We start from the raw sequence: 14,567 nt of genomic DNA, 5'->3' as shown, positions 1-14,567 counted from the left end.
TTCAATTTGCATTTCCCTGATGATTAGTGATGTTCAGCATCTTTTCATGTGTCTGTTGACATCTGTATGTCTTCTATGGAAAAATGTGTATTCAGATCCTCTGCCCATTTTTAAATCAGGTTGACTTATGTATGAGTTCTTTGTATATTTTAGATATTAACCCCTTATGACATATATCATTTGCAAATATCTTCTCCCATTCAGTAGGTGGCCTTTTCATTTTGTTGATAGTTTTCTTCGCTGTGCAAAAGCTTTTTAGTTTGATGTAGTCCCATGTGTTTATTTTTGCTTTTGTTTCCCTTGCCTGAGGAGACACATCCAAAAGCATACTACTAAAACCAATAAGTGTGTACTGTCTATGTTTTTTTCTAGAAGTTTAACACCTAGAAAACTTCTAGAAAAAACCAGACAGTAGACACTAGCATGGACTGGACCATGATGTCTTCAGTCTCATGACTTATTTAAAAAACTTAAGACTCTGAACATTCTCAGATGTGAACTATTTATTCTAATGACATTATTTTAGCACACACAAAAAAGATTAAAACCTGTTATGTGGGTAAATAAGACAAAGCTTTCTTCATAAAGAATTTGTCTTACAATTTATTCTCCAATAAAGACAGCAACACAGGTACTAAAGACACAAACACATATCAAAGTTTTGATATGTGTGGTTTTAATCAAGTGCGCCACATTCACTAGCCTCCAAAATATAAAAGTTAGAATCCACAGAATTGTATGTTCTCTTACCGTCCAAGAAAACACTGCCACAGAGGACGATTCTGTGTTGCCAAATCGGAATCTTTAGAACCAAACAATTTAGCTAAAAGTCGAACAACAGCTAATCGCTCTTCTCCATCATTGCTCTAAGGGAAAAAAGAAAATAAATAAAGCCAGAGGTTTATTCATAAGATTACAAAAAGATAACATGAAACATTTCTGAGAAGCTACAATTTCATTATTTCTGCTTAAAATGATGAGAACTTTAAAATATCATGTTCTCTCATTTACTGTGCAGAAGTTGACTTGATTCCATGTTAGATCATCAGGTTCTTTGCTCTTATTTCATACACTCCCAACTGTTAATTTATGCCTACTTCACTGCTTGTTTGCAATCTGTACAGATGCTGTAGAAACATGAAGATAATCATTCAATTCTAACATTCCATAAGAGTTCTAGAAAAAATTCTGTGAAGGGAAGAGCTACAAATAATTCCTGCCCTAATCCTATAATTTGATCTCCAACATAAACCCATATCAGTTAAGGTTTTGATATGTGAATTTTTTTTTTTTTTTTTTAAATTTTTGGCTGCATTGGGTCTTTGCTGCTGTGCATGGCTTTCTATAGTTGTGTCAAGCGGGGGCTACTCTTCATTGTGCAGCTCGGGCTGTAGGTGCATGGGCTTCAGTACTTGTGGCTCGTGGGCTCTAGAGCGCAGGCTCAGTAGTTGTGGCGCACGGGCTTAGTTGCTCCACGGCATGTGGGATCTTCCCGGACCAGGGCTCGAACCCGTGTCCCCTGCATTGGCAGGCGGATTCTTAACCACTGCGCCACCAGGGAAGCCCTAATATGTGAAGTTTTAATCAAGGTTCCCCTACTGACTGGAGCACATGATCCTGAAGAATGTCATGATTCAGGAAAACTCATTTTAATAGAAGAGCATGAATCTTAAGAGTATCTAAAAGGTCAGGTGAACTGAACACTACAAAAAAGCAAAACTTGATGCCCCCCACTGGACCAGTGAACTGGCTTCGCCCCGTGCTTTGGACCTTGGGCCTCACTTCTCCTCCAGGGACCCCAAGTGCTCCTGCCCCACTGGCGACTCCTGCAGCTGCGCTGGCTCCTGCACCTGCAAAGCCTGCAGATGCACCTCCTGCAAGAAGAGCTGCTGCTCCTGCTGCCCCGTGGGCTGCGCCAAGTGTGCCCAGGGCTGCGTCTGCAAAGGGGCCTCGGACAAGTGCAGCTGCTTTGCCTGATGTCGTGGAGAGCCTGCCCCGGGTGTCAAAAGAGCAACCAGGACAAACCTGCATTTTACCATTTTTCATACAACCGGACCTGACGCTACATTCCTTTTTCTATGAAATATGTGAGTTGTAATAAAAGTTGTTGACTTCAGGGGTTTCCCTGGTGGCGCAGTGGTTGAGAATCTGCTTGCTAATGCAGGGGACATGGGTTCGCGCCCTGGTCTGGCAGGATTCCACATGCCACGGAGCAACTAGGCCTGTGAGCCATAACTACTGAGCCTGCGCGTCTGGAGCCTGTGCTCCGCAACAAGAGAGGCCACAATGGTGAGAGGCCCGCGCACCGCGATGAAGAGTGGCTCCCGCTCGCCACATCTAGAGAAAGCCCTCGCACAGAAACGAAGACCCAACACAGCCAAAAATAGATAAATAAATAAAGAAGCTTTCATTAAAAAACAAAAAACAAAAAAAAGTTGTTGACTTTAAAAAAACAAAACAAAACTTAAAGTTATTTTTTGATAGAGGCCTATTTTCTTATCCTGAATCAATATACTCTATAAAAAGTGTTCTAGTTTTCACTAGTGATGTCACGTCTTAATATAAATTAAGTTATTCTGAAACCATATGGTGCATGGAACTTTTTAAAAGTCACATATTCACTAGGAAAATAAAGGCAATAATGAAAAGCAGTTGCTAATTTTTAAAGTGTTCAAATATAATGTGTGTCTAAAGCAATACCAGCAAGTCAATAAAAAAAATATTTATGGGAAAAGACAGTAAGTGAAAAAAGAAAAATGAAGACTACAGCATATCACTTTTTCCTTAAGAATGTCTTAACTCTCAGGGATAGGGGTTTTGTGGTTAAATAGGCACACTTACTAAACAAAGATAAAAATGAAAATTCAAGCTTGAACACTTATAACTACAAAAATGATTTTCTTTCACAAAGTTTTTCTCAAGCAATGTGACTACAATGCAGATTAGTGCTGCCTTTTGGTAAGTAAGTCCAACTGAGTAGCCAACATGATTTATTTTTTTAAAGAAAAATCAATCTATCCCTTAAATGTCAAACACTAGAAAAACTGGAAATTTTACTTTACTTGAAGGTGACTACTCAGTAGCTTAGTGATTATTTCAAATGTGACATTTCACATCTATGTAATTTAACTACTGAAATAAAATGAAATGAAAACTCGCTCCCACCCCCTGCCTTTTTTTTTCTAAATTTAAATTTTTGGCTGCATTGGGTCTTCGTTGCTGCGCACGGGCTTTCTCTAGTTGCGGAGAGGGGAGGCTACTCTTCCTTGCGGTACACGGGCTTCTCGTTGCGGGGGCTTCTCTTGTTGCGGGGGCTTCTCTTGTTGCGGAGCACGGGCTCTAGGCACGCAGGCTTCAGTAGTTGTGGCTCGCAGGCTCTAGAGCACAGGCTCGGTAGTTGTGGTACACAGGCTTTTTTGCTCCACGGCATGTGGGATCTTCCCGGACTAGGGCTTGAACCCCTGTCCCCTGCATTGGCAGGCAGATTCTTAGCCACTGCACCACCAGGGAAGCCACCCCCTGCCTTTTTTGATTTTTAAATACGTTCTCTGAGTGAGGTTGGAATATGATGATAGTGCTGGTAATTCTTTTCTGGTGCAAAAATCATTTGGTGTCTCTGATGTACAGCTGTTATTAGTAATCTATACCAAAGTGAAAATTATCTCATTATTACCTAATACATTGTTTGAATACAAATTTTATATATATATATATATAAAATGTTAATTTAAATAATGGGTAAAATGAGAAATTCTGCATTAGTAATTTACGAGTGACTTTCTGAAAGAAATTCAAATGGCCACCTAGTTTTTATTTTTCTTCAACCTTAGCTGAAAAAGGTAACCACTCTGTTACTGCTTCTAATTACAAAGTAATTGATTCGGAACAATTCTCTGTAAAAATTTTCTAAAACCAAAATAAAGCAATTATGACTGTTTTATAATGTTTTAAATTGGTGAATAAATGTAAATGTCTGCCTATCTCTGCCTAACATGAAAAAAGTCTTAAATATAAAATGTGGCAAATTTTCTGACTATAGCAAAGCTGCTAAGTAGCACAACTCCAGAGTATCCCTTAAAACATAAGAGATAATAGCACTCTATGGACCCACACAGTGGATAGTGTATACAGGTGCATGCAGTGGCCCAGTATAAAGCAAAATCAAACAAACTGTTATGTTGAAGCATTTTCTCAAGTATTTTTAATGTCCTCAGAGGACTGTAACCTAGGACTTTTAACTATAAAAAGCTGTAGCTATATGATTCAGATATAACTACAGAAAATCGCCACAGCCATAAAAACTTCCTAGGCTATCTGCTTAGCACACATTGGTGACTCCAAAGGGGGCACCCTAATTATATATAGATAGCACCTAAACTATTCTGAACCTCAGGTCTCTTCACTTGTGATGAGAAAAGTAATACTGGCACAGGCTAGGGTTATAGTCAGAAGCAAATAACACAGGTGAGAGCAGCTGCTGTAAAACCATAAAATATTCCATTATTAGTATTATTTAGACTCAGTATTAGTTCAGTATAAAGTCTTTAAAAGGCACGAATTTATCTAAGAATACAGAAAAACATAAAAAACAATGGCCTTGGGTTATATATTATATATTGTATTAAAAGAGACTACATGGTTAGAAGTATTAACTGACTATGGTGCTAATATTTTTAAAAAGGAATTATGAAATCTATAAAAAAAATTCTTGTTCATGTACTGCTAACGTACCCCTATAAAAATATCAAATTGTATCAATGAAGAAGAGAAGGTACAAGATAAAGGAGTAATAAGGATGACTGTGGTAAAATGAAAAGCTCATAACCCATTTAAAAAGGTGCTACTACTCAGTTCCAGCCATTCTGTGTCATATAAAAATAAGGGTCCAATGTTGCGAAATCATCTGATTTTTTTAAAAGAAGAAAATGCATAATCTGGATTTTTAAGCAAAATCTGATTTTAAAATTCATTCATTCAATGTTAGCAACTTTTTAAAAAGAGAAATTCTTTGTATGAGATTTCAAAATAAAATTTAGGGACTTCCCTTGTGGCGCAGTGGATAAGAATCCGCCTGCCAATGCAGGGAACGTGGGTTCGATCCCTGGTCCAGGAAGATCCTACATGCCGCAGAGCAACTAAGCCCGTGCACCACAACTACTGAGCCTGCAGCCTAGGGCCCACGAGCCACAACTACTGAGCCCACACACCACAACTACTGAAGCCTGCACACCCTAGAGCCTGTACTCTGCAACAAGAGAAGCCACCACAATGAGAAGCCCGAGCACCACAACAAAGAGTAGCTCCTGCTCGATGCAACTAGAGAAAGCCCACGTGCATAACTGAATCACTTTGCTGTACACCTGAAACTATCAACTATATGTTGATAGTTTGATCAACAAACTATCAACATTGCTAATCAACTATACTCCAATATAAAATAAAAAGTTAAAAAAATGCACACCTTAACTAAATATAAGAAGATAAACTGAACTCACATTTTATTCTTTTACAGTTAGAGAAAAACAATATGATATATATTTTTCTCTTAAATGTTAAAGGGCTTAGAAATTAGTCAGTCCTACCTTCAGTTTGAATTCAAGCTGCGGCATGACAGATAATAATAAATGAGGATCTATAGCAAAAAGTTCCTGAATCAGATCAAATACATGTTCTGACAAATCACTTACTGACGATCTTCCCAGCACCAGGACTTGATTGAAAAACTACAGGAGATAAACACAAAAATAAAATATCAGTTTCATTTGAAAACTTGGATAGGCTTTTTATAAACATGTTAAAAGAAAACTATATAATTAGGCATTCCATACATAAGTGAAGGTGATGAAAAAGAACAGATGTTTAAATTACTAATATATATGATAGGACAGTCCACCAAAACAGAAGAAATAAACCTCTAAATATCAAATTATGAATGTTACACGAAAGAGATAAAAAGTAATTGAGTTGTTAGCTTTCTTTCAAATTAGGATGACAATTCTAGGAATCTTAACTTTCATTAAAACAAAACAATTTAGATAGTTTATGTAATTCATTATAGAGAATTTTAAAGAGAAATTTCCTTATAGCAGAGAAAATTTTTTAAAGTCTCAATCTTTTGGATTTTTATTTAAGCTTGAGGATTCTATTAGTTTAGTAATAAAGAATAATTGAAGGTGGAGGATGAGTTGTTTTTTTTTAAAATACCCAGAAAGTCAAAAACACTTTAACTCAGAGGACAAAGAGAAGGAAAATGTGATGATACAAAGGCTGATTATTTAAAAGAATTCTAGGGAAAAGAAACAAAGAGAATATAATATAAAAGCACAAATTAGAAGATACCTCCACTCCTTGCCAACACACATAAACTTAGAAAAAAAATATTAAATGTAAAAATGCTACAGAGGCAGCTGTATGCAACTGATTTGAGCATATGTTTTTGGTAGTATCATCAAATGATATATTTCTTTTGAAAAGCAACACACATTAAGAGTTAGAAAACATTAATATTTATTACACAGACCTTGAAAAGAGTAAGGAAAATAGTTTTAACAAAATTAAAAAGTATACATACACACACAAATAAGCACAGAACACAAATTCTGAAAGGATACATGAAAATCTACTGGTGATGCCTATTTCTGAGAATTAACAATAGGGTATTCAGGGTTTGAAGAGAGACAATTTTCACTGTATACCCTTTTGTACTACTTGAGAAAACATTTTTTTTTTACCACGTTTAAGTATTTATTTAGTAATATAAATAATACTAATAATTCATACCATTTAAATTAACAGACTCTCACTTGGGTTTTTATATGTAGAAAATAATTCAACGATAGATAAATGCTACAAAGATAGTTACTAAAGGAAAACACTGAAAAAATCTAAATGCGAGGCAAGAGAGAAATGATTAGGTACATTATATGTGAATTCAAAGGAACATTTATAGTCATTCTTATCATAAATTAAAAAAATCAAAATATGGAAATATATATATAAATGAAGACAATTCAAAGTTGTATATAGTATATGAAAAAAATAGGTAGGAGTGTGAGCAAATGTTCAATAATGAAATTGCTACATTAAGGTAGTAGAATTATAATTTCCTTTTTTTCCAAATTACTTTATTGATTCTTTAGTTAAAGAACAAAAAGAAAAAGAAAAAACTTCTATTCAATAAAGTAAAAAAAAAAAAAATTCATTACTCTATAACAATTATTTAAGAGGGCAAACCAAAAAGGTTCAGAAGAATGGCCTAGAGACATGAAGAAGAAAATATATAGACAGAGAGAGCCATAGATAAAGATGAAAGGAGAAAGTGAAAGAGATCAGCATATCCAGGAGATAAAAAGATAAATACAAAGGCAGTAGAAGAAAGAGTAGGAATTGTAGACAAATTTTCATAAAATAACATCCTCCCATCTTATGCCATTTAAAAATAATGTCTATAGCTTACAAAGTTATGCTGCATTTGGTTACATTTAGACATATCAGTTCTTTTATATATTTCTTATAAAAAGAAGAAACTGTTTACAGGCTAAATAAGCCTTTATGTGAAAGGTTTCAATAAATTAGCACAATGGATTAAGAACTATACAATTATGAAAAAAAATATAGGCAGAAATACATACATTGGCAATGCATGCCTCAATAGTCTGGACTGTCCTTTTCAATAGGACTTTTGCGAGGTCAAAGGACTGTTTATTTAAGTTCTGAAATGCAATAAAAGTATGCAAAGTTACAAATGAATTAGTGAATTTATGATCTAGATAGCAACATTAGAACACCAAAGTCTTCAAGTCCACAAAATATGAAGCAAAAAATATAACTGAACTCCATTCAAGGTTTTACCCAATATCTGCTAGTCAAGTGGTCATAAATGCAGAAGTTGCAAATAGCACAACCACGAATCAAAAACTAAAATACATTAGATAATTAGCCAAAAGCCCAACCCTGTATTAAGTTTAGTTTTACTAAACTCAAAATGGACCTAAGGCTTTTTGGTTTTGTTTGTTAACCAATTTGAACTGGCAATCACACCCATGTATCCTAAACAAATACACACACACACACACACACACACGCACACACCCCTTTCTAACCCACTATCCTCAGTATTTCACCATCTAATCAACGTCTGTTCTGAGCAAGAGTGGACCTGGTAAGTGTTTCAGGTAAAATTCTCAGTCAATTATGTTTTTGAAATGCTAAATACTGTCTTCACTCCTCAAGATTCCCAATGCATGGTAACAAAGGGTCTGAGGAAGCCTGTAGAAAAGACATATATTTAATTTTTAAAAACTTACTGAAAATGGAATTCTTGTGTTGAAGAGTACCCATTAACATCTCTACACTTTGCAGTTTTAGACCAACCTGAGATTCACTGACCATCATCTCACACCTATCCCCGAAAAAGGCAAGGATATCCTATACTCTAGGTTAGTAGTCAGCAAACTTTTTATGCAAAGAGCCAGATGGTAAATAGTTTAGGCTTTATTAGCCAGCCATATGGTCACCGCTGCAACTACACAACTCTGGCTGTTGTAGCAGGAAGCAACCACAGACAAAATGAAAACAAATAAGCATGGCTGTGTTCAAATAAAACTTTATTTACATAAATAGGCAGTGGGTCAGATTTGGTCTACAAGCCGTAGCTTCCTGACACTTGCTCCAGGTTTTTATTCCATTGGCAAGAGGATAAGATTATCTCAAAATTAAGGCAACCTTGGAGGAAACAAATAGGTGAGGGAGATTAAGATACAAACTTCCACCTGAAAAATCAATAAGTCACAGATATGAAATGTACAGAGTGAGGAACATAAGTCAATAACTATGTAATATCTTTATATGCTGACATATTGTAACTACATTTAGGTGAGCATTTTGAAACGTATAGAAATATTGTGTAACAGGAATTAACATAGTGTTATGTAGGTCAATTATAAAAAAAGAGATCAGATTTGTAGTTATGGCGTTTGGGGAGGGGGGAGGCAGAACTGGATGAAGGCATTCAAAAGGTAATTCCAGCTATGAGGTAATAAGCACTAGGGATATAATGTACAACATGATAAATCTAATTAACACTGCGGTATGTTATATATGAAACTTGTTAAGAGAGTAAATCCTAAGACTTATTTCATCCACAAGAAAAAAATTTTTTCCTATTTCTTTAATTTTATATCTATGAGATGATGGATGTTCACTAAACATTTCATAATGTTTAAATTAAATGAAATAAATCATTTCATAATGTAAGTCAAATCATTATGCTGTATACCTTAAACTTATACAGTGCTGTATGTCACTTATATCTCGATAAAACTGGAAGAAAAAAATTAAGGCAACCTTTCTATTTCCTAAAAAGGTATATTTCCTACTCATTAAAAATAACCTCTAACTAGAATACAAACACCAAATATACTATTCCTCAAAAAGTTTTTCCTTTCTTATTTTGCCTGACATATACTCCCCCTATGCCATACTCTCAAAATTTTGACCAATTACAGACTCATTTGAATTAAAAAAATGCAAATAATATATAGTAAGGAGAAAAATTTATAATTGATTGCATCTTATTGTGAATAAGTATCATTAGATACATCTTCATTTAACATCTGATAATAGGTCACTGAACAGTCAGAGGAAAAGGGCAGATGAGTAAATATCAACAGTGGGGTAGGCCTGAGTCCACCCCAGACGGGGAGCTGGTGGGGAGTTAAGTCCTTCAGTTTCTTAGGGGGAGCTAGCAGAGAGAAACAGAAAAGGAAATGGAGAGGAATATACAGCTCTGAATCATCCTTTTCCCCTTAACATTAACCACACAGTTCCCGCTTCTGCCCAAATCTTCTTCTGAAAGTGCCTAAGAAAAATGTAGGACATGGGTTCTGAGAAGAAATACAAATTCCTACGCTCTACATCTATGTTACAAAGGAATAAATACATTTTCTTTTCCAAAACAAACAAACAGCAACTAACCAGGACAGTACTCCAATCCCTTGTAATTCCTAGATTAGATATGAGTGGTCAATCAATCTGGAACATTTTTAGTTTTCCAGAGAATAGGCAGCACTTAACTGAATGAAAATCTTCCACAATATAATATATTAATCAATATATCTTCTAAAGATAACAATAGCTATAAGACCAGTATGTGTTACTCTATTTTATTTGGGGCTGGAGAATGATAACGGGAATAATTACATGGGATTGCAAATGGTGAAAAACAATTATTTTTCATATGTGTAGCACTACCATTAAATATTAACATTTAATATCTTCACACTATACAGACCTTATGTGCAGGAATGAGGTTAATAAGAATGGAGTCCAATAATTCTTGAGTAACTCCATCACCTTCCATGATGATAGAACTCATCAAGTCTAGCATGTGCATTTGTACCTTCTTATTGTGGCTATTGCTTTAAAACAAGAGGAAGAAAAAAAGAAAAAAAAATTAGGCTTACAAAAGAAAATTAAACTTCTCAGTTTAAAACAACTATCTCAAATGTAAAAGGATTTTCACCTGATTGAGTGAACCATGCCAGTAACGGCAAAGAAACTTTGGCTGCTCTATATTTACTTTCTCCCTTTGTTGATTATTACAACAGCTACTAAGATATCATTGTAAAGTATTTTACAAAAAACAAAAACCTTTAAATTTAATTAAGCCCCTATACAATTACAATTCAAAGAGTGAGTTAAATTCAACTGAACAAAAATGTCAACTTCAAAGAAAGGACATCTTTGCTTACATGCCCCTGGATTTTAAAAGGTGATAAAATTTTAAGGAAACAAAAAAAATGTACAAGATAATGAAGGTAGGCAGTTTTTCATCCTTTTTATCCTTTTTGATCTTAATAATTCCCCCAAATAAGGCAGAACTATAAACACACAAAAAAAGCCTAAGTCAACACTTCTATATCTTTGCCGCTGGACTTTTTTTTTTAGTTCAACAATACTGAGAACTCAAAGTCTGATATAAAATGCTTACCAGAACTTATGACTAGAAGGTTCTGAAAATGTCATCCTGCTATCTCTCAAGGAATTTCAAACAAATGAAAAATCAATAAGGTAAAAAGCCAAGAATCAGTTTCAGTACTGCTTCCTTAGCCAGTATAGAGTCAATGTGGGCCTCCTCAATAAATATCTCTACTGCTGATACAAACATACCCAAAAAGACTGGCTACAAAATTGTTATAAATTAGTAGAGCATCTAGGCTTCTCCCTCTCTTACTGCATCTTAACTGAAGACTTGACCTGTCCATTTTCACATTTATCAGAATATATATGCAAAGACACATCAAGATAATGATATAACTTAGTTGTACTACTACAGACACAGGGAAGTTTAAATTAAGACTAAACTAAATGTTATTTCATTTATGTATTTCTTACCTATAATTTTAAAAAAATTAGTTTGAAATAATGTATAATACACCTGTTGGACACTTAGTTGTAAAATCAAAGATGAAAAAATTTATAAAGTTGGTAGAAAAATTGTCCCATCGTTAGATACAGTTTTCTACAGTGTAGAAAGATACCCCTTTTGCATATCCTCTCTTAAGTATCTTGTTTACTATAGGCCAAGATTGTGAAAGATCAATTATATAGTGGGATGTGTGTGTGTGGTAGGGGGTGAAGAAGAACAGATATTCAGCTTGATGCAAAAGAATGAAAAGAGTATATAGCTCTCAGATCCATATGCACTTGATGATAGGAAAGGAGTGAAGGAAAGCGAAATGAAAAATGGACTTAAAAATTATTTCCACAAGTTCCAGCCCAAGCTTCAATAATGGGGGTAAGGGCTTCCCTGGTGGCACAGTGGTTGAGAATCTGCCTGCTAATGCAGGGGACACGGGTTCGAGCCCTGGTCTGGGAGGATCCCACATGCCGCGGAGCGACTGGGCCCGTGAGCCACAACTACTGAGCCTGCGCGTCTGGAGCCTGTGCCCCGCAACGGGAGGGGCCACGATAGTGAAAGGCCCGCGCACCGCGATGAAGAGTGGCCCCCACTTGCTGCAACTAGAGAAAGCCCTCACACGAAAACTAAGAGACCCAACACAGCCATAAATAAATAAATAAATAAATAAAGTATTAAAAAAAAAAAATGGGGGTAAGATTTACTCTCCTACTTGAACAACTAAAAACCTGGACAAAACCTAAGAAATAACAGTTTTCAGATATCAGACATTATACACATGCTGCTGAAAGAAGGGAACAATTTTCCCAGCTTACTTTTCCTACTTGGTAAAGTTTCCAGGCTTCAGTGTGGTAAGAGAAGATCCTAGCAAAGCCTAATGCTTTTCCTGAGTCTGGGGAGACTATAGCTTGCAGGGCAGAATACCAGAGGGGAGAGAGCTACTCAGAGAACAAGCTCACAGAGGGTACCCCCACCCCCACCTCCCCGAGTCTTCAGGTGCTTAGTGATTAGCACATGCAGGTGAGGAAATTTCTTGAGTTTGGGGAAGGTACCACCTGAAAGGAGTAGAGGGAATAATTCCTGGAATTCACACAGGTCTTAACAATGTGCATGTTCCAACTACAGTGGAAAATCTTATAACTCACAGGGCATCTAACAGAGTAATCGGTAAACCCACATATCCAAGCAGCTCTATGAGCTCCATCCACAATGGGACATCATAATCAAATTGTTTAATACCAGTAATACAGAGAAAATCTTGGGTGGGTAAAGAAAAAGAAGATACATTATTTACAGAGGAACAAAGATTTAAAATGACAAAACTTATCATTAGAAACAATGCAAGCCAGAAAAAGATGCAGGAAACATCTTTAACAGTACTGAAAGAGAAAAAAAAAAAAGTCTATTAACCTGAAATTCATACCATGAAAATAACTTTCAAAAATGAAGGTGGAATAAAGACTTTTTCAGACATATAAAAACTGAAATAATTCTGTCAACAGCAGCCTTGAACTATAGGAAATGTTAAAGGAAGTCCTTCAGAGTAAAGTAAAATAATACCAGATGGAAATCTGCATATATGTGAAGGAATGAAGAATACCAGATATATGGTAAATGTGTCAGTAAATACAAATCAATAAACTCCTCTATCAAAAGGCAAGTCCTTTATTTACTGATACCTCATTGTGAATTCTTTCAATTAGATAATTAGGTCAACAATAAACTTAGATCTTCAGAGTCAGTAAAGAAAAATATTGATAGGATTGTATGTAAAAGTAATAGAGGAAAGAAGTATAACTGCAGAGTGGGAAGCGGACTTAAGTGGATAACCAAGGTCACAAAATGGGAAGAATGACAAGTCAGGCATTTTTTTTTTTTCATTTTGTTGATGATTTTAATATTAAAAGAAAAAACTGCAAATATGTCGTAGAATGCAAACAATGGCCACAAACTGTTCCCATCTCTGTATGCACAAGCCTTTAAAATGCTGCTCCGTCCAACAAAATATGGAGTCTACCTAACCAACCTTTGAATGTGGGCTTGCCTATGTACCTTGCTTGGCCAATGAAATATAAGTAAACATGAAGTGTGCAGAGGTCTTAAAAAGTGCTTGTGTGGTGGGGTGTGCCCTTCTTGCTACATTTGAAACCCAGTCAGCATAAGAAGAGGTCTGAACTAGCCTGCAGGATGACGAGAGAGTGACACGTGACCCAGTTGTCCTATTACCTCAGCCAACTGCCAGATGTCCTGCTAACTGACTGCAAATACAGGAGCAAGTCCAGCCCAGAAAGAAAGAACTGACAAGCAGAATCATGAGCAAAATAAAATGGAATCTGTTTTAAACTACCAAGTTGTGGGTTACTTTGTTATGCAGCAAAAGCTAAGTAACACAAAGGTAAAGTTTATACATTTTATCTTTTATTTAAGGGCCTTCAGTTAGTTGCCACAGGAAGCTTTTTCTCATGCAGTTTTTTTATAAGCTTCTATCACTAGACCAGGTTGGTCCAGTCCTTTCCTGTTTATTCCAGGTTAATTCTCTTCCTACCATTCTATCTAAGGAAAAGAAAAACATGTTAAAGTATTCATAAGAAATCTACAGGAAACTTTAGAAATGTGCTGTCCAATACAGAAGCTGTTATCCAACAGCCATTTGGCTATTGAAGATAAAGTCTGAATAGAGCCTTATGTTGAAATAATAATGCTTTTGGATAATGTGAAATAAAGTATATTATTCAAATAAATTTCACTTGTTTCTTTTTACCTTTCTTAATGTGGCTACTAGAAAATTTAAAATATATTTGACATATATTATGTTTGCATATAATGTAATGTTGCAGAACACATCTCATAACAATGCTTGGTTTACACACACACACACCACACACACACCACACACACTCACACACACACCCAGAATGAAACACTGGATTGAAATCAGTTTTGGCTCTCCTGTTCAGTAATTTGTGCCCCGGCAAGCCACCAAACTCCTCTGTACATGAATGCCCCTATTTCTATAAGGAAAGAGCAATGCTTACGATTTTTTTTAGCTGTAAAATGAGACGATATCAAAGTCAGTATACTTAACCGCTGAGCTATTATGCCTCCCAGCACTCACTAACGATACTTACAATACTTAAAATTTCCACGT

General features: G+C 35.6%; 1 protein-coding gene and 1 pseudogene across 7 annotated transcripts in view; one reads left to right on the top strand and one right to left on the bottom strand.

Annotated features, from left to right (window-relative positions):
* PDS5A (PDS5 cohesin associated factor A) overlaps positions 1 to 14,567 on the bottom strand; it is a 129,862-nt gene that overhangs the window by 62,808 nt on the left and 52,487 nt on the right. For all 6 annotated transcript variants that reach the window (XM_082390464.1, XM_082390461.1, XM_082390459.1 and 3 more), the window contains exons 6-9: positions 10,292 to 10,418; positions 7,632 to 7,712; positions 5,583 to 5,723; positions 751 to 866 (exon numbers count right to left, since the gene is read on the bottom strand). In XM_082390464.1, coding sequence (XP_082246590.1) covers positions 751 to 866; positions 5,583 to 5,723; positions 7,632 to 7,712; positions 10,292 to 10,418 — 465 coding nt within the window. The remainder of the gene's footprint in view (positions 1 to 750; positions 867 to 5,582; positions 5,724 to 7,631; positions 7,713 to 10,291; positions 10,419 to 14,567) is intronic.
* LOC309628092 (metallothionein-1E pseudogene) lies at positions 1,711 to 2,116 on the top strand (annotated as a pseudogene). Its single transcript has one exon. The product of its transcript is annotated as a metallothionein-1E pseudogene (transcript).

Source organism: Balaenoptera borealis (genome assembly GCF_965194805.1).
Source record: "Balaenoptera borealis genome assembly, chromosome: 4".
In the NCBI taxonomy this organism is placed as follows: domain Eukaryota; kingdom Metazoa; phylum Chordata; class Mammalia; order Artiodactyla; family Balaenopteridae; genus Balaenoptera; species Balaenoptera borealis.
Note: the sequence above shows the minus strand (reverse complement) of the source record. Positions and strands in the feature narration are given on the sequence as shown.